Source organism: Simochromis diagramma, unplaced genomic scaffold (genome assembly GCF_900408965.1).
Source record: "Simochromis diagramma unplaced genomic scaffold, fSimDia1.1 OVJJ01000308.1, whole genome shotgun sequence".
NCBI classification, from domain to species: Eukaryota; Metazoa; Chordata; class Actinopteri; order Cichliformes; family Cichlidae; genus Simochromis; species Simochromis diagramma.
Window position 1 is genome coordinate 4371993 of NW_024386785.1, and position 20928 is coordinate 4392920.

Below are 20928 nucleotides of genomic sequence, written 5' to 3' on the forward strand. Positions count from 1 at the left end.
GGCCAAAAAGGCTAAAATGACCAAAGAAAAAGAGGGAAACAGCTGAACATGAGAGGTTTTTGGATAAAGTTTGTGTTTTTTCCATTGTTTAAGCACCGGTTCGAGCTCCGTTTAAGTCTGACATAGTCCACAGACACACACACACACACACACACAGACACACACACACAAACACACAGACACACACACACACACACACACACACACACACACACACACACACACACACACACAGACACACACACACAGACACACACACACACAGACACACACACAGACACACACACACACACACACACACACACAGACAGACACACGCACACACACAGACACACACACAGACACACACACACACACAATCAAAGGCTCTGATAACTCTGAGTTCGACTGTCACACTGTGACTGCAGCAGCTGTGCTTATGTTGCACATGTTGGGACCAGAAAAATCACGGTGTGTTCAAGGGGCATTGGAAATAACGCTATAAAGCGAAAAAGGACCAGTAACCATGTCTATAAGGGTTACATACAGATGCACAAACAGGCGATTTTCAGATATTTTGGTTTCCAAGGTTAGAAAGCTCACACCTACACGTCTGAGTTACAGGTACAAAGTATTCCTGAGAAGGTCTCCACCCTGGAGCTGTGGTCGTCACGACAACTTTACATTTGAATGTAAGCGCTGTTGGTGACACACTGAACTTCACCCAGCAGGTGAGTTCACCTGTTTATCCAGTCTAAAGCTTTCTGTCTGCTGCTGATAGAGCTGCGACACCGTCCGGCAGACGTGTCACGGTTCCACTTTCCTGAGATTCAAAACCAAAATCAGCAAACTGAGACTAAAATCAGGGAATAATCAGAGTCATGAAATATTCATGAAAGAGAGAAAATAATGATGAGCAGTGAAATTAGACGAGGAAAACGGATCTTAGCCACGAGCTGAAGGAAGCTAAAAGTCACAAAATCGTTGTTTGATAGTTACAGGCAGCCCGGCAGCGAGCTCCCACGTTTCTTATCTCAGTGAAACGGAGTCACTGTAAACGTGTGCTTCTTTTTCTTCTACAAGGACCTCTGACAGAACGGAGACCTTCATGCTATCCTCCTGGCAGCATCACCTCCAACCCCCACGACGCTTCTGCTGAGCTTTAACGTCACTCCCATCATCTGCTGGAGGTAAAGGTGCCATCCAGGGAGAATTTCCTGTCCTAAACCCTTAACCGACCAATCAGCACGCGTTAGTATGATGGCATGGTTTCTGGCACGTGACCCACGCTGGGTTCTCTGAGCCACTGTACAAATCGTGACCAAACTTCCTGTCAGGATTCAAAGTAAAAGTTGTGTCTTCATCATAAAATGAAAACAAACAGTTTCTTCTTCTCTGCAGATTCCCCATCGAACCTCAGAATGCAGAGCGTCGGGCTTCAGCGCCGCCTCCTCGTCTCTGTCTGCCTCTTCCTCCGCCTTCTGACCTCAGCTGAGTCGCAGCAGGTGGAGCAGCTAGTGGAGGAGGTGCAGAATGTCCCAGTGGAGGTCATCACTGAGAGCTCCCCCTGCAGCGCCACCTGTGGGCTGGGCCTCCGGACTCAGACTCTGTGCCTCCTAAATGACAGCAGGGTAGTGATGGAGGAGAAGCTGCCGAGCGGCGGTGAAGCAGAGGTACAGACGCAACACTGCTGAACACAGGAAGAGGAGGATGTGGTGGTGACCATCTGTGTTTGACCTGCAGGTGACGGAGAAGTGCCGCATCCGGGCGGTGCAGTGCATGGACACGTGGCAGTGCGGACTCCAAACCATGACAGTCACATCCGGACAGAGGGTGGAGGTCGACTGTGTGGGAGACGTGATGGAGGCCACGGGGAGGTTCTCCTGGAGGTGAGGAAGAGGTCTCAGTTTTAAACCAACCTTTGGGACGGCTGGACCAGACGGGACATTTGGACAATGAGACGACAGGACTAACCTGCCTGAAGGCGGGCCCTCATCGCGTCCTTCAGTTTTAGATTCCATGTTTATTTTATTCTGATCTTCAGTCGGACTCTGTCGGCTTCTTTTACGGCTCAGGGTGTCGTGGCGTTACGCCCGAGGGATCATCAGCACTGACGACGCTCTGCTCGCCCGCTGGGACGCTCCCGAGCTGGACCGAGTGGTTCTGGACCCCGTCAGAGAGGAGGATGCAGGTGAGCGCACCTCTGCACGTGCTCAGTCAGACCCACATTGTAAGAGTGACGTGATTCTGCTGGGATCTTTATTTGTGGGTCACTAACCTGTAAAAGCTCTTCTTCTGTGGTTACGCTGACACGAAAGGAAAATATTTGTGAGAGTGAAACTCGAATCAGACTGACTCCTCCCATCGTCCTCAGGGACGTACCGCTGTGACGTGCAGGACGCCGCCTACCGCAGGGTCAAACGGGCTTACTGGGGCATCCGGGTTCTGCCCGTCGGCGTCCTCAGCCTGGACTACGACAGCTCCCTGGCCCTTTGGGATGAAGGCGAGAAGAACCAGACCGAAGAGGAGGAGGAGCAGAGGAAGATCTTTCCCTTTGCTCTCCTTGCGGTACGTTTGGTTTGGAACACGTTCATTTAGCGCTTCTTTGTATTCAAAGTTTGGCTGCTGCTTTGGTCACAGATGTGCGTCAGCGTAGCGGTCGCCGGCGTCTTCGCTGCTCTGCTGAGAGGCTACGAGGCGATGAAGAGGATAAGGAGGAGGAGAAGAGGGATTTAAAGGTGTCTGGTTCCTTCTGAATCTTCCAACCTGCTTCAAATCATTGAAAATCGTTTTTCAGGAGTTTGTTATTAAAATGAATGACAAATAAAACCCAAACCTGCAGATACACGTCACCAACAGGTTTCAGTTTGGAAAGCGCTTCATTCTGCCGGGTGCAGTGCGGCCGTGTTCCTGTAGATGGCAGTGTTGGCTCAGCCCTGATGAAGCTCTGCAGCTCATAAATCAGCTGCTGCATACAAAGCCTTTTATCCACATTTTAAAATATTCTTTAAGAGTTGTGAAAAAACTAGTGTTCCTTTTTCCAGCATTCCAGGTCACAGCTGGAACATCTGTGCGCTGAGGTGCATCCATGTGTGTTACAGGTGTGTTTGAGTCTCAGACTGCAGGGCAGCTCCAGCCAGGCAGGGAAAGCATTAAAGACTGCCCTCCATAATAACCAGCATGGTGTTGTTGGCAGTGCTTTGGTGCTTCCGTGGAAAGGCGTCTCCTCAGCAGTGATTCTGCTTCACAATAAGAAGCTTGTTTTAGCACAGGTCAGGTGAACGAGGCCACGATGCTGTCGAGCTGAGTGAGCGAGCGGGCAAAACAAACAAAGTGATGATGATGAGCTCGCTGTAACGGATTAACGCTGGTGGAAGCAGCCCTGCGACGAAGCACGAAGGGGGGTCAGGTAGGCCTACGTCAGGACCATTTACTGTCCTCAGCAGGGAAACAGTCAAATGTAATGCACATATGGTTCATGACTAATGCACCCATCTTATTGTTGTGACTCAGACGTTACATGGTCTTCACTGCACCCTCTAACTGGTCAGACTGGTAGTTGGTGTAAAAATGCAATGAAACTGGTTTTAAACGATGCCCCAGTAATAACTCATCTTCCCAGGATCGCTGTCCCGTTTTTTAAAATAATAAGCCACCCTGGGGTTTGTGATGAGGACCCAGAGCAGTAACATCTCTCTCTCTGCAGGGCTCTCATTTATGAAACGGAGCGTCTCACTCTGAAAAATGTCGTTTGTAGCACCGTCCAATCAGTGTTTGAGCATGAAAACCCAGCCAACGGCGCTCTGATCAACACATATCCAATCAAAACAAACTGATCGCACCTTTTGATTCCTCTCTATAGCGTTTCCAGCCATAGACCAAAAACATGACCACCAATGAGCAACATGTTGACTTAAAGGGGAGGAGCTAAAACAGCTTGTTTCAAGAGAGGTGAAGTGAGGGGCTCGTACCTGCAGCCGAGCTGATTTACCAAAGAAGAATAAAAAGAATGAAAAATGTGAAAAGGTTACAAAGGAAGGAAAGCACAGCTGCTGCAGAGAAATCAGACATGTGAGAAGAAAAGTCGCTGCACATCAGATTATTCTTCCACGTTACTAAAAGTGAGACTGAAACCTGGGAAGAAGCCAGCCAGAGGTAACGGACTGATCGATATCAGCCCTCTGTCATTAAGACAGGACAATCTGATGGATTACAATCATTATTTCATTAAATGAATCATCAAGAGACACCTTTAGTGTTCATTCTCTCAGCTGCAGCCTCAGTGCTGTTGAACAGTTTGAGAGGAAATAAAGTAAAATCAAATAACATTTGTCTACGTGCAGATTTTGATGTCAGCAAGTGTTTTAGGGTTGTATCGAAATACTTAAGGAACAATAATCCTGTTGTAAAATTTAAATATATATAAACAATATATTTAAAAAATGAAACAACAAAGCTGACTGACTACCATACAAAGACAGTGAGCAGCACTGGCAAACTGCCGGCCCTCTGCTGATCTTTACTCACATAACCTGCTGTTAGATGTTAGCTTTGCTGCATTGCATGCAGATGCATCCCTGTAAGGAGTAAAGCACCGTCGCAGTGCAGAAGTCCCAGGATGAACATCTCACTCTTCATCACTAAGTGAAGAAAATGAAACCCGAGGTTTCTCCTCAGCACTGCTTGTTTTTGTCTACTTATGACATTTTACTTGGTGGTTGTTTGCTGCTTCTGCTAACTGTACAATAAATCGCTCCTTGGGGATAACAAAGACGTCCTCCAGCCCCTCTGAAAGCACACACCCGCTAATCAATCCGCTGGTAGCAGGGGTCAAATGAGAGTCGACAATCTTTTCAAGTATAAATCAATGAGTCAATTCATCAATGTTTGAATAAAATCTCAAAATAATTCATTAAATCTGATAAAGTTATAAAACATAAACATTGCACAAGGTCACCTGGTTCTGCTGTGTACTCTGAGGTTTAATGTTTGAAATGTTTCCTCTTCTGTAGGGAACAACGTGCCTCATGTTCCACTGATTATCTGTAGATGTGTAGTATTCAGTTATTGATTAGCACACGTGCAGGTCAGGGGTCAGCTGTGGGGCCGTTTATGACCGCCTCTCTCGAGGACACTCATTTCTGCCCTAACTCTTGCTCCATACATTATCTCTGACTGCCCCCGAAGTCATTCTGACCCTGCAGCTGTAAACTCCTGAGCTGGGAGCACCGCCTCCTCTGTGCTGTCTGTACCACGATAAACCTCTGTGAATCCTAAAGTCCCCCGACGGCGAGTCATCGCAGTGAGGAACCATCCTCTGCTGTCCCAGGGGATGATGGACGGGAAGCGTTTCCACCACTTCAGAGCGGTCTGATGGACGGATCGTGAGCCTCTGCAGACACTTCTCCTCGAAAACCAATTAAAGCTAAATGTAAGCAGCCCTCTGTCACACTATAATCTGAAGATTAGAGCAGGAAAGGCGACTGATGGGGCGATCTCCAAACACAGCATGAACGTGTTACTCTGCAATTTAATCCTGAGTGAAGGCGTAATTACAGCTGTCAGCAGCCATTCTGTGTCAGCCACTGTTTAATGGCCTGAGATGACTCTGAAGAAGCTCAGCAGCACACGCTGGCTTTAACGAACTTTGTAGAAATCCTGAAACTTTAACCTTCTGCTGAAGTCCCACACAGCCCAGTCTGAGCTCTGCAGGCAGTGACGCTGACGTTGGACTATGTCAGCTAATCAGAAATCAGCAGTGTTGGCCAAGTTACTTTGAACAAGTAATTAATTATAGATACTAGTTACTTCTTCAAAAAAGTAACTGAGTTAGTAACTGAGTTACAAGATTCAAAAAGTAATTAATTACTTGAAAAGTAACTATTGTGTTACTTTAAAAAACGTTTAACCCTCTGGGGTCCAGGGTGTAATCGGCCATTTTTAACTACTTCTGATGTTTCCTCCACATTTCACCTTTAAAAACGATTTACTTTGCCTTGTTTGGTCTCATCAGCACAACCTCACGTGTCTGAATCTGCAGTCATGTTTTCATTTTGACTACTGTAGTAACACAATTGATCTCTGATGAATTAACCATTTCAAACTATTTACAGAACAATCAGCTGTTCTTCAATAAGATGCCACAAATTATTTGTGCCACTCCAAAATAATAATTTCTGTCCACTATAAAGAAGAACATCACAGCCTGATACCTGCAGGTCTGACAGCAGCAGGTGTGTCACTCCTGTTTCTACCTGGAGACAGCAGTCGCCTCGTTGTTCTGACACACAACACAACACTATCCACAACACTACACACTAACTACACAAGACGACACATTAACTACACACTCCAAACACGCTAAACCTCACAAATCTCTCACATCTCAAAACTCCACAGCTCCTGAAACTTCCAGTTTTAGGAGCTGTGTTGTTGTTTTTGCTCATAAGCAGAGAGCGTCGCTGCTGTCCTTAGACAGACGTGACGAAACTATTGAGGTAAAACATGCGTATATCTTGTTTATCATGACTCTGGTTTTACGTGGCCACACAGTTTATAAACTGGTATATGTCACCTTGTTGCTTTGTCTGTAAGTGGTCATGTGATTGACCACGACTACTTTATTCTTCCTCGGTCAAACAGCAGCACTCATGCGATTGTTTTGCCCCCTGAGCTCCAGCTGTTGTGCCAGACAGTGCTCGTGATCACCGTCCGCGGGAGCGCAGCTGCTTAAATCTGCAGCGTCCAGATTACTTACAGCTACTTCCTGCAGCTGATATAAGCTGCTGTAAACTGAACACAGCTTCAACGTCTGATTGTTGAAAAATAGTAACGGACCTTGTTAGTAACTGTAACGGCGTTGTAACGACAGAAATAGTAATAAGTTAGATTACTCGTTACTGAAAAAAGTAACGCTGTTAGTACCGCCGTTATTCCCATCACTGGAAATCAGGCCATTTATCCAGTCTCCATATAGCCACGCCCACATGTCTTCATAAAAGTAGGCGTGTTTACTTGGAGGAGAAAGCAGCGATGTCCCTTTCACTGCTCGTGTTTGACCTCTGAACTGTTTCACAGGTGTTGCTCCTCACCTGGTTTGTTGGCCACGCTGCTCGCCTGAATGAACGTGCAGGCTGTTCATGTTTTACCTCTGTTCTCCTGCGCAGGGTTCTCCGCAGACCAAGCTGTCTCACGCTGAGCTCAGATCAGGGTCTGGAGGAGTTCTGAGTTGGTCTTAAAATGAACCTGAAATCTTGGTAAATAACCATCCCAAGAACCAGACGTTTTCTCTGTGTCAGATTAATCTGAAGCATGTATCGATCACATCACGATCAGGAGTCTTTCTCTGAACAGATCCGTCCTGTTTCCTCTCATATTTCTGTCAAGTTGCTTCTTTCAGCTCTCAGTGACAGACTGGAGACGCAAAGTCGCTGCAGAGGGACACATCAAAGCAGCCCGAGGCTCAGACAGCAGCTCATCACATGGCAGACTTCAAACACCAGAGCGAGGGAGGACCCTGATGAAGAGGACACGTTCTTCATCATTTCTCACTCCTCGAGTCTTTCCCAGCTCACTCACAGCAGATAGAAATCAGCAGCCAGCTCAGAGTCGAGCCACACAGGTCCAAGAGCACCGCACAGAGGAAACACGGACACACAGATATGTTCGATTTTTGTTTTTGTGGACCATTTTTAAGATGGAATTTTATTTGTATAATCACAACAACATTGACCTCAAGGCGCTTTTATATTATTGTGTGGTAAAGATGCAACAATAATACAGAGAAAACAGAGACAAACCCAACAATCATATGAGCCCCTATGAGCAGCACTTTGGCGACAGTGGGAAGGAAAAACTCCCTTTTAACAGGAAGAAACCTCCGACAGAACCAGGCTCAGGGAGGGGCGGGGCCACTGGCAGGGGAAGTGGTGGTGGGGGGAGATAGACCTCCAAACCTTGGAGGGCCTGAGATGTCCCCAGAGAGGTGGCGTCTGATACCCAACCTGACATATAGACACAGACATACAGGCACACACAGACACAAACATCCATTCCCACCCTCATGCTCTCATATGCACTTACTCCACACTCAACCAACGTGGAGACAGACATGAAGAGACGCTGTACACACGGTCACACTCCCCAAGCGTACTCTACGAACCGGGTCTAGGTACCCTTGCCCCTGGAGGGGGGAACTGCACCCAGACCCAGATGGTGTTACCCTTTTCCCTGCGGTGGGGAGAGGCAGACCGCCCCGACTCCGCAGCAGCAGGGAGGCCCCACACTCCAGACCGCAGTCGGACGGCCAACTCCTCCTCCTAGCCCCCCCGCTCCAGCAGGTCGCAGAGAATGGGGGTGAGAGAAGACTCCAAACCTCCCTCCACCCGCTCATTGTAGTGTTGATGCATGTGTGTTCTAAGGTGCATTTAAAACCCAGGAGGGCATGGAGCTACCTGCCAGACTGCTGTGATTGGTTGGGGTGAGAGAAGGAAGACAGGATAAAGACATGCTGTGGAAGAGAGACAGAGATTAATAACAGATATGATTCAGTGCAGAGAGGTCTGTTAACACACAGGAAGTGAGGAAGAAACACCCAGTGCATCATGGGAATCCCCCGGCAGCCTACGTCTATTGCAGCATAACTAAGGGAGGATTCAGGGTCACCTGGTCCAGCCCTAACTATATGCTTTAGCAAAAAGGAAAGTTTGAAGCCTAATCTTAAAAGTAGAGATAGTGTCTGTCTCCTGAATCCAAACTGGAAGCTGGTTCCACAGAAGAGGGGCCTGAAAACTGAAGGCTCTGCCTCCCATTCTACTTTTAAATACTCTAGGAACAACAAGTAGGCCTGCAGAGCGAGAGCGAAGTGCTCTAATAGGGTGATATGGTACTACAAGGTCATTAAGATAAGATGGGGCCTGATTATTTAAGACCTTGTATGTGAGGAGCAGGATTTTGAATTCTGGATTTAACAGGAAGCCAAAACAGGAGAAATCTGCTCTCTTTCTAGTCCCTGTCAGGACTCTTGCTGCAGCATTTTGGATTAGCTGAAGGCTTTTCCAAAAAACAAAAAATGTTGGAGTCTGGTGCCTCCATACTTCTTTTAGCTACAGTCTGTGGTTCCACCTCTGGTATTTGTCACGGTTGATGATGGCTGACCGTGGGGATGTGAGGAAGGAGGACCCAGGCGTGGAGCTCTGAATGCAAGCAATGCGTTTATTTACAGTGAATGGAAAACAACAATAAATCCTCAGTGCGTTCCCGACTCCTGTGACATGTCCTCTTCCCGGTGTTAGCGTTCTTTGTCCCCGCTCCTCAGTGTCTGAGCACCTCGTGCTCGCTGCCCTCGCGTCTCCACACTTCTCCCGGGGAAATAACAAAGAGGCAGCCGTCAGACTCACCACAACGCAGCAGACTAAACTTACTAACTGGCCAAGAGACTAACGTGAAGCCACGCAGTGATCCAGCATCGGAGAGAGCTCCACCACAGTCTTAAGTAGCTCCTCTGAGGAGGCTTGATCAGCTGTGTGATGGTCTTCAGGTGTGACCAACCACATGGCAGGGCCACACCCACCAGGTCTGAAGGTGCCTGTAAACAGGTGCTCCCAGATACACCTGCATCCACACACACACCCACACACACATACCTGCAAGCAGGGAGAACGAGGGACAGCAACACCAAAAACATATATAATATAAAACAAGTCCATAACTGCTCAGGGACCCTGGGTCGCTCAGATCCAGGTCCCTGACTGTATTAGCACTGAAGAAGAAAAAGAAGCATAAAAAAGAAGCACAATAACAGAGAAATCCAAAAGCACAGCATGCAGATCGTGAATGTTTGCGTCTCCTCTCCATCCGTTCCTTTCTCCTGAGGAACAGACAGATGTACAGATGTGGTTGAAATGACACGTTTTAGGTTTTGTGGGTGTTCTTGGGCCATCGTCTCATCCCAGACTCTGAAAGTGATGAGTTAATAAACACTGCAATGGCAGCTGGCTGTGTGATTTGATTTTCTCTACACCTGCACAGGAGACAGAGCAGAGGCAAAAACGGGTCGTGAAGTCGACCAATCACAGAGCAGATCTGAGAGGCCTTTGTTCGAAGAAACAATGGCGACATTTTGAAGTGCAGGGATACAGAAACCACTCGAGCTCAGTGCCCTCGGAGGACGTGTTTAACATTCAAACGCCGCAGAGTTCGAGGCCCTTCAGTGAGATCGTGATTATTAAATACTCGACACTCAGCTCGAGCGTCCCTGGAAGCCTGAAGCTCTGAGAGGCACACGGCCGCTCCGTCCATTATGCAGCAAATACTCGCTTTATTCCTGGTTTTACTGATTACACTACACATGCTGGTGTCTGATACCGGACCGTCTGTAAGCAGGATTCCTCTCTAGCCTTGCCCGTGGTCTGGTTCTTCAGGTGATCCAGTCTTCCAGCTCCTCACAGCTTTCTGACATAAAACTCTGAAAAGACTCTGGAGGGTTATTTTCATGTCAACAAATCCAAATGTAAACACATCCATCAGCTGTCTTCTTATAATACAGGAGCTTCTCACACCGATGGATGCTAACAGCCTGCAGGTAGATGCAGAGTTCCTCATCCTGGATCCGATCCGTTAGCTCTCAGGTGCGACAGGTGGACTCTCTGATAGCGGATGCTAACATCCATTAACTGTGCTGTTAAACGTGACTTGAGTGGAAGTGATGTCACAGAGGGACATGTGTTGGCAGCAGAACAAGCGGGTCGTCTACAATCGAACATTCAGGTCTCCAAAGGATGGATCAAAATTTGATGCAGCGCCCTCGTCAGACTCTCCTCCTTCAGCGTCACCTTGACCTGCTTTTGTGGTTCTTGTTGTTCTTCTCAAAACGTTTTACTTATCGGAGTTTCAGTCGTCCCTTCCACAGCGCTGCGGTCCACACGCTCAGCTGCGACGCTTTGTTTGTCATGAATCCGTCTGTCTGGCTTCCATGTCTCACCTTCAGTTATGAGCGCTTCTATTGGATCAGCTTCTAGAGGCTCACTTAAGTTCATAATCTTCAGCTTTGGTTTCAAACTTCTGGTGTTTCAGTGTTTTTATCTCTGCGTTGAAGGTGGAGGAGGAATTTTTGCAGGCAGTGGAGATCATGTGAGTCTCCCTGAATTATTATTCCAGATTATATATTTACAGCAGGAAGTGATGAAAAAGAGCAGGAAGTGAAGCGTATGATGGTCAGAAGGTCCTGGGGGATGCAGGCAGACCTCTGTATGACCTCCATGTTTCCATGTGTGGAGCTGTGCGGAGGACGCAGGAAGAGGAGAGCAATCAAACGCAGATAAAAAGAGTTTGAGCTGCTGTGGAAATAAGAGTGTGAAGGAAAAGGCCAAAGTGTTCCAGCTCCCACCCAGCCTCAAATAGTGCAGTGCTCTTAACTCTGCAGCGGCTCCCATTTACCCGACAGGAAAGAGAGAAAGGACGCGTGTGAAGAGGACAGCAGCTCCAAATGGACCTGCTGCCAAACGGAAAATAACAGCAGCTGATGGATGGGTGGATGGAGGGAGGGAAAGAGAGAGCACAGAGAAACACGAATACAGCTGTGCAAACAGCTGTGCTGAATAACACACAGAGAGAAACTCATCTCACACCGCTAAGCTTCCATCATCCACAGCTCACAGTTTCTCCTCCTCCTGCTCAAAGCTGAGTGCTGGGAGGAGCTGGGGCTAGAGCTGTGGACGCTTCACACAGAAGTCTGACCAAACTGGGCGAAGACCAGTGTGAAAGAACACGAGGAGGCAGGCAGCTGGTCTGAAGCGAGATGTATCCCAAGAGGAACAGATAGTTTTGGATTTTGTTTCCTTTGGTGTGTCTATAACACAGCTGGGTTGAAACTGAAGATATTTGGTTAATTTGTGTATTGTTAGGACGAGCAGTCGACTGTCGGGGAAACTTGTCATGTAAAGTTTGTTTAGCTAATCTGTGCAGGTGAATTTGTCCTGACTAAAGGCATCAGGAGAAAAGCACCGGGCTGCTCAGTCACTACTGTCACGAGTGTTATACTGTCAGAGCAGCAGGCTGGACTTCAGGTGCAGAGTCCAGCCTGTGTTCTGTCTCCTGTCACATCTGTAAGGACAGTAACACACTTCAGTAAGTCCTCATTAATCATTATAACGGATTAAAACAAAGCCCAATATTTGTCTACTGAAACGAGCTAAATGTTAACCCAAGCTGCCAACTTAAGTTAGCATTTATGTTTCATTTTTCCAGAAGAAGAGCTTCAGAGTGTGAGCACAGAGAAGGACCAGCTTTATTTCAGATTTGAGATAAACTTTATATTTCAGTTTGTGATGGTTCTGTTCTCTTTGTGATTACAGGAGCTGCCCTCAGATTCAGACCAGTGACAGCAGGCAGATCATCCAACATGTCCACATGTTAACTGCAACATGAACTGATGAAAGCAGTACAAAGGTTAAAGTACCACAGGTGCTGCAGTGAAAGCTGCAGCTTTATTGATAAAGTTAAAGACAAAAAGGATTAATCACCCCTGTAGCTGTGTCACTATATATCAGCATTAACAGGACCTCAGCTTGGTGTTTCAGAGAGCTGCTGATCTCAGACCTGCACAGCTTCTGTTTTAAACACTTGATGTACTCAGCTGCATGAAGACCACGTTTGAGTTTCTCTAACACAATTAAATAAAACCTGATTAAGCTCAAAGGTCGTCACTTGTATGTTGAACTACAAACAGTTTTTTGCAGATAGTGTGTTATTTACCATAAAGTGATGCAGAGTTATTCATACCAGAGTAACCAGAGAGGATCATATCTTTTTAAATATTTAACTTTCTACAGGACTGAATATAATATCTTTATGTAAAAGTCCGGAGCCTCTGGGGAGTATCTGAGTATTTATAACGTTACACAAACCAAAGGTCTCCATCACAGTGTTGATGAAATGCTGGGTTTATCCATCTCCTGGGGCGGGCCTACGGAGGAGTGCTGAAGATTTCCCTGTGAGGGAGCTGCTGGTGAAGATCATGAGTCCTGCTTGATCAATGCCATGAGCTTCAGTGTTCCTGGTGTTTCTTAAATGATGCCTCTCTCAGTGGGCCAACAGAACATCTGGCACAGGACAGCTGTGATGGAAGAAAGGCAAGAAGTTTCTCCAAACCTCTGGACCCAGAAACCCAGCTTGGTCCTGATGGTCTCCCTCACTAGTTTCTCTCCAGGGTGAATGTAGCTGTTGATGATGTGGACTCTATTATTAATGAAAAGAACAAACTACACTTGTATGAAACCTGCTGCTGTTGTTTTTAGTCCCCTGGCTGTAGAGTGCCAGTCTTCTGTTAAATCTCAAAGGACAGCATTATTCTGATGTTAACAGTAACTCTGGGCCTCTGTGGAGTGAGCAGCTGAGCTCATCTCTGTCTACCAACGGTTAACAAAAACTGAGGAGTGCTGAATCATTCACAAATATTAGAGTAGCAGCAACAACAACACAGTGCGTATGCCAAGAGCTAATCTAGCAAACGAATTACCCACAGAGTGACTTTAGATGAGCGATGAGCAAACACATGCTAACTGCTTTCTCCTCTTCCTCACCTCGTGCACTTGTTTGAGTCCCTCACGGCCTCTCTTCCTGTCCACCTGAATTATTCGTCCAGTGTCTTTGAACAGGTGCGACAGGAGCGAGGCTACGTGCTCTTTGAACAACAGTGTTTCTGGGTGTGAGCCCAGAATGAGACGTGAGTCCTGACGTGTGCTGAGATGGTTTCACGCTTACAGCTGTGTGTGTGAATAAAATGGGAAATCAGTAATAGTGTCACGGTTCTGGGTCCATTGGACCCAGTATTTTGAGTTTATTATGTATGTTTTGGTGTAATTTTGCATCATGGATTGTTTTCTTGTTCTCTTGTGGTTGTGATGATTATTATTAGAGTTTCATGTTTCTGTTATCCATGTTTTAGGAATTGTGGTTTCATGTATAGTTCAGTTCCATGTGTCATTTTCTGTCTCTCTGTGTTGAGTCCGTGTCTCTGAGTTGCGATTCATGTTTCCTGTTTTATTGTGAAAGTCTTTGTCTTATGTTAGTGTGTGCAGCTTTGTTCCCCCGTCTCGTTAGCCCTGATCTCCCTCAGCTGTGTCTCCCTCCTGCTGCCAATTCCCCCGTTACTACTCTGTGTATATAAGCCCTGTGTTTTCCCATGCTTGGTGTTGTGTCGTACCATCAGATCCTGCCTGTGTGTTCCAGTTAGTGTTTTCATGTTTGTTTCTTTTTTGTTGGTGCCAGCAATAAAGCTGTGGTTTTCAGTTATATTTCCGTCTGAGAGTCCTGCACTTGGATCCACATCTCCACCTGCCCGCACACAGAGCCCTGACAAATAGACACAAACATGTGAGATAAAAAATGTGTAAACACTGATCAGCTCAGAGTCCAGCGCTCACAGAGACGGGAGGGAGGGGAGAGAGGAGGGGGGAGGCGAGTCCTCACCTCTGATTTCAGTCAGTCACTTTATTTCTATGGACCAAACGCTGAGAGCACAGAGCTGCTGTCAGCAGACGAAACAGGAACGAGGACGGACCGTCTGAAACCATCAGCCATGATAAATAACAAGAAAATGAATCAATTACAGGAAGGAAGTAGCTCCATCCTCTCACTGCTTATTAGCTCGCAGCGCCGCTCTGCACGCCAGCATGTCAGCAACTGCACACTGATGTTTCGTGTGTGAGTGTGTGTGTGTGTCCTTTCACGGGGAACAAAGCAGACCTGCTGTGTTTACTGTGACGAGCAGAGGAAATGAATGCTGGACACATCAGGCTGATAAAGGCAGACACAGTCTGATCTCTGATTCTCAGTGAACACACGGCTCTGTCTCCTCAGTCTGTTGCTCCTGTTGGCAGCTGAAATCTGGCCTGTGAAGCATCATCACAGACAATCAGGGAGTGGGGAGCGCAGCCTCTTTAATCTGCTGTGGGGTAAAGCCACACAGCCAAGCAGCCCTTTTATTTTGAGTCATGAATTTTAAGCAGACAACATAAATGGAGCCAAAAAAAAGCAGAAAACTTGAAGTGAAAGGCGGTTTGAGGTTTGTCATCCTGCCTGCAGTGATACCTGTGATTTCAGCTTGTTCTCATTTCCATCCAGTTGATGCTGTTTGTGTCAAAGCTGTTGGCTTTAAATCGCCAAACAGAAGGTCACCTCGTGTTAACAGCTTTGTCTTCTCAGCGTGTGAGCTAAACAATGTGATTAAATAAACTCTTATGTAATAACCTTGAACACAACTCAAAAACGAGCAGAGAATAACAGAGCAGAGCCACCAGGTAACTTTACACTTAAACGTTACAAAGAACTTCAGATATATGCAAAACTTTCACCTGCAGAAGCTCAAAGGCTGAGACCAATGAGTGTAACTGTATGGTGACCAATAAGAGGGCCAGGAGAGGGGCGAAGGGTTTCTCTTTGCCAGCAACAGAGGAGGCAGAGACCCGTCCACACAAGACTAGAAGCAGAGATGGCCCCTCCCTGGGCTCGGTCTCTGGCTCTGGGTGCTGGGGCAGTGCAAGACTCTCAGCCTCATGCTCAGGGTCTCAGGCTTGGACTGTGCCTCCTGCAAGGGCTCAAGCTCCAGTTCAGCCTGCAGGCCAACGTCATCTTTTGCCTCAGGAAATGGAACATCAAGGTGAAAAGCTCAGGACTGTGTGTCCTCTCAGGGTAATCAGGTGAAGGGGAACAGCTGGGGACGAGACACAGGTGGACAGAAGCAAAACTAGAAGACACAGAAGACAACTACCCAATTACTGACACATCATGGTAGAAACACACACACATACATGACACACGTATCTGCAGAGTGGTTACATCCAGAATAAACTTTGAACTGGGTGAGTCACATGACCGGTGATGAAGAGTAACAGATAACTGAAAGTCTTCACGTGTCCTCAAACATTTCTCAGAGTTCGATGTAATGAGTGCGTTAGAAGAAGTCTCATGTTTTCATCGCAGACGTTGACGCTCCAAGCAGCCAACCGCTCGTGTTGGCATGAACATCGGTTGCTAAGGTTACCAAGCACTCAGCAATTAGCAAGGTCTCAGCCGTTTCTGTGACAACCGCTTCCAGCATGCATCCATCCACCAGAGCCGACTGAGACTAAACAAAGAGTTCACCTCAGCACGGAGCTGGGAGCGTCCCGGAGTTCACAGAGCTCTTTGTGCCATTATGACATAAGTCACGTGGAACCATCAGAAAGTCCGTCCGACTTAAAACACTCACTGTTCCCAGATCTTCATCTTCCTCTCCCAGCTTTGGCCTCATGGCTCCAGAGAGCCGACATCACATCCAGAGTGAAGCTCAGGAATATTCTGTGTCCTTACTCGCGAAAAGTCACTGCGTGTTTGTCTCTGCACGCTCAGCAGGCGAATATGAGATCAGAGAAACACAACAGCTTAGCATAGGCACACAGTGTGCCTATGCTAAGCTGTCCTCACGTTTAAATCCAACGTTCAGCACAAAGTGAACTCGACTAAAGTTTCTGCACTCATGGATTAAACACTGACACGGGGATGCAACATGACAGACACTGGGAAGTGAACGAGGAAGAGGAGGCAAAACACGCAACCAAAGCAGGTCAGACTGGCCTTCATCACCACACTCATCATCACTTCCCTGTACGAAAAAGACCTGCTGCGCTGATAACAGTGCACACACACACATGCACGCACGCACACACAGATTTCAAGATCGTGGTTAAAACGGTGTCTTCGATATTTTAGCTTTTTATGGCGCTCAGATCATGTGACCGCGTCCGTGTGGCGTTATTGATGCTGCAGTTCTGTGATTATGAGGTAGCGTGCAGCGCTGCAGCAGGTTCAGATGGCTCTAAGTGGACTGCGTCACGCCTCGGCGCCACGCCTCGGCGCTGCGTCCTCGGGCGCTGCATCCTCAGGCGCTGAGTGAGACGCTGAGCTGGACTCTTTACAACCTCATCAAACCCCAATCAGGCCTCTGATGATCGATCTGCAGTCGTCTCCATTTAATCCAACACACACACACACACACACACACACACACACACACACACACACACACACACACACACACACACACACACACACAGCAGTAGTTCAGCCCACAAAAAGCCTCTTTATGGATTTCATGTGCTTCTGTCCATGACAGTACACCATGCTCTCCTTCCCTCACAGCCTGATCTCCTCTGCCAAAGGAGGGAATGACGCACTCACAAAGCAAAACTGGAGTGTGGCCTGTTTCCTCACTGCTTCCACACTAAAGCCTTTCTGTTCCCTCTCAGCTGGACGAGGTGGCGCTGAGGGAGGAGCTCGGGGTCGATGACGGCCATCTGTCCTTAAAGCTTCACAGCGTAGTTCACGTTGGCTTCTTGTCTCTGATTCTTACATGAACCATGGAGTTTACGTTACACCCAACTAAAGATGGACAGTAGAAAAGACAAAGATGCAAACGAACAAAGATTAAAGCCACGCACAGAGCAGGTGTGAGGAGGCGCGACATCACCGATCTGCCCTCATAAAAACATGCATCTCTAACACCTGATGATTAGGCCAGCAAACATCGACACTACATCGATTATAGTTTTCAAACTCGACTGAAATAAAGAGCAGCCTGTAAGTCGCTCTGACAGTAAACGTTCAGCAGTGTTTAAGGAGCTTCCAGTAAAATATCTGATCTTTGTGTTTTAGCGGCGCTAATAAACACGAAACAGAGAAAACACAGCACATTTCCAGGACCCCCCCCAACAGGTCTGTCTACACAGCTTAATAAGCAGTAAAGAAAACAGATGGATAGTTACGGTCATGTGACTACAGACGCATCAGCATCACGGGAAAGCTGAGACGAGCCAAACAGCAGCACAGTGGGAGGATCGAAAGCAGCAGCAGCTTCAGAACAAAGTTTAAAGGCTGAAAATGTAATTTTCTCTTCTCCAGTCTCGTCACTGCTTTGATGGTTCGTCGTCAGCCTCGCCTGATGCTCGCCGCGTTTCATGTTCCCCTCTTTCTACTTCCTGCACTTTGTGTCATGTTGGAAAAAGTAACTTCAGACTGGAAGAATCTGCTGACGTCACACTTGAAAACAAGGCAGGAAAATTCTTCCAGAATTCAAAATCCTCACGTACAAGGTCTTAAATGATCATCTTCTCTTAATGACCTCATCCTACCATATCAGCACACCCCACCTCAAGGACATGTCCTGGTCAAACATGACTCCATGAGGCCGAGGTTATGCCATCCAGAGGAAGAATCTGCTTAGATTAAGATTTTCAGGGCGAGTATAACCTCAGTTTTCAAGTACAAAAGGAAAACAGAGGGTTATGTTTTTATTTTATTATTATTAATATTATTTTGGCTTCTTTGGTGATATAATCATAACTCAGAACTTTATCACTTATTGTCAGGAGTGTGGGCACGCATCAGGCGATCGAGTGCTTTCCTGCCTTCATTTTTACATCTACAATTCAAATCCAGCAGCTGAACTTGAAACTTTCCCAAAGCCGCGGCGCCCGTGTGCTGAGCGCTCCTGCTGTGGACTAATATGGATCGCAGGAAGCGACTGTTTTAACAGGAAGGTTTGAAGTGGCCACTTTAAATGTTGAAACCGCTGAGAGCGAGGGAAAGGCTTCGCAGTGAGCGACAGAGGGACCTTGAGTTGAAATGGTTTTGCCAGCTGCTGTTTCTGGGGGTCAAATACGAGCTCGAAGCTCAGACTCAGCTTCCTGCTTTCAAAGCTGCTTTTATCGTCTTTATTTACCCTCAAATCTCAGCTTTGACCTGCAACAAAAACGTCACCTGGTTGGCGGACACCATCGTGTGTTAGTGACGAGCCACTGTGGATGTGTGTGGCTGCGCAGGTCAGGCCTGTGAGCAGCAGTACCAGGACCCATTCATCAAACAGTCCCAACGCGGGGCACGTGAGAGATGGGAAAGGTCTGGATGGGCAGCAAAGCACGCAGAGGCATAAATGTTCCTTTTCCCTCAGCCTTTGGGGTGGCTGTAGCTCAGGTGGTACAGTGGGTCATCTACTGATGGGAAGGTTGGTGGTTGGTGCATACCTTGGGCAAGATACTAACCCCAAATTGCTCTCCGATGCATCCATCGGTGTGTGTGAATGTTACTTAGAAAGCAAAAATGTGCTTGTGCAAATGGGTGAATGTACAAGTTGTGCTCAGCGCTTTGAGTGCTCAGAAAGAGTAGAAATGCGCTAAGAACCAGTCCATTTACCACTTTACTGGTCACTGAAGGATGAGTGCCTGTGGTGCTGTACAGCCACAGATGGTGCCAACATCAGCTCCAACAGCTGCAGTTCCTCTGACATCCAGCAGAGGCAGCAGTGAGTCCCATAGACTCCCATGTTAAAACTTTCCAGCTGAAATAAGCATGTTTACAGGCTGATAGACAAACTGTTTGGTCTCTGCGGATCACTTCCCCTTCCTGACACCTGTACAGGGGAGGATGTTGTATAACTCACCTGTTTGAACTGGATTCAGGCTTAAAGTTTGCATCGTTGGGGGCGTGGCCTTTTGGCTCTATGGCCTCTGGTGTCCTGCTTTTGGGTCTCCTTACCTTTGACATCTGTTACACACAAGCCTTCAGTTTCATTTTATTCAGTTAAATAGTCCTGAGGTCGAGTTTAGCGGAATAACATTCTCCGCACACGGCTCTCAGCCTCTACGAGGAAAATATGGAAACTCGGGTTAAAGTAGTTATATCTGACACTGCCACTGTATTAATACAGTTTGCTTTGGTTTAATTTATTTATTGTTAACTTTTGTATCACATATTCGTCAGATACCATATGATGTTCATTAATGGCGCCTCTCTCTATAAAGTTTATTCCATCATCCTGACCAGAAACATAAAAAACACGAACAGGAAGAAGTTTAGTATTTAGTTTTGAAGCAAGTTTTTCTTTTATATAGATGAGGTCGGTTCTTCTTTTCAGTACAGGAAGTCGTGCTGACAACTGTATAAAGGCTGGAATAAGAAATCACTCTCACACAGCTGCCGGCTGACGGGTCTGACAAACAGTCTGCTTCTAAAGTCGTCCAGATTAAGCCAGCGTGACATCTGCAGAGGTCAGAGGAAGTTCGAGGAAGTGTGACGTCGGTCTGTGCCATGACCCCTAAATTAGCCGAGAGGACGCGTCCACTTCATCAAACGTGAAGGACGCCCATCAAATCGTCCGTCTCTGGACATTAATTAAAGGCAATGATTGGATGTTGACTTTACTTTGTCTGCTAATGAAAGGAGTCATGTTTGGTAATCACAGCGACATCTTTAAATAATTGGACGTTTCTGCAGTTATTCCTTTGATCGTTGTGTCGTTCTCATTAATCATCTTCACCTGCTATATTTAAAGTGTTTTGATTGGCCAATAAAAGCATCGTACACTGATTTTCAGCATCTGGCCAGATGTTGACAGTGGCTGAGACAGTTGGGGAAGGTCAGTTTATCAGTGACATCACTAACCCGACAGCCTGGGGACGAATTTCAGCGACGGACCGAGCGAGCCAACGTTGGTAATTTGGTAATTTATTTCAACATGTGAACAATATACAAGTACATTTAGAAAAGAAATAAGAGAGAAAAAAAATACTATACAAATTACATACAAAAAAACATTCTGATTAATTTACATGTTGAAAGGGAGTGGGAAGAAGTATACACTTATTTAATCCCACCCCTTTGCCATAAATTATCAGTGAATATTTAGTCAGCTTCCTTACTGATATAATTTGTAATAAAAATAGTGAACAGATTTCTGATATACTATATACTATAATATCACATCATGAACGTTAGCAGTTCCACAGGAGGTGTTTGAAAATCTAGAACACAGGAAGTGAAATATTAACACGGAGTAAATCGGTTTGGCTGAGATCAAAGTTATTAGCTTAGATTAGATTAAATAAAACTTTATTAATCCCTCGGGTGGGTTCCTCC

At 46.6% G+C, this 20928-nt stretch overlaps 1 protein-coding gene across 1 annotated transcript; it reads left to right on the forward strand.

Annotated features, from left to right (window-relative positions):
- Positions 1–290: 290 nt before the first annotated feature.
- On the forward strand, positions 291–3153 carry tmem81 (transmembrane protein 81). Its single transcript, XM_040022857.1, has 7 exons — positions 291–710; positions 1063–1169; positions 1381–1652; positions 1723–1868; positions 2055–2170; positions 2354–2547; positions 2620–3153. The coding sequence occupies exons 3-7, from the start codon at positions 1401–1403 to the stop codon at positions 2713–2715; spliced, it is 804 nt and encodes a 267-aa protein (XP_039878791.1). The 5' UTR covers positions 291–710; positions 1063–1169; positions 1381–1400; the 3' UTR covers positions 2716–3153.
- Positions 3154–20928: the final 17775 nt, after the last annotated feature.

What these genes read in the sequence shown, in the direction of transcription:
- tmem81 (XM_040022857.1), top strand. Translation starts at nt 1,401, where the DNA reads ATGCAGAGCGTCGGGCTTCAGCGCCGCCTCCTCGTCTCTGTCTGCCTC. An exon ending in ACGGGGAGGTTCTCCTGGAG is followed by an intron (nt 1,869 to 2,054) that starts GTGAGGAAGAGG and finishes TTTACGGCTCAG; the next exon opens with GGTGTCGTGGCGTTACGCCC. An exon ending in CGTCAGAGAGGAGGATGCAG is followed by an intron (nt 2,171 to 2,353) that starts GTGAGCGCACCT and finishes CATCGTCCTCAG; the next exon opens with GGACGTACCGCTGTGACGTG.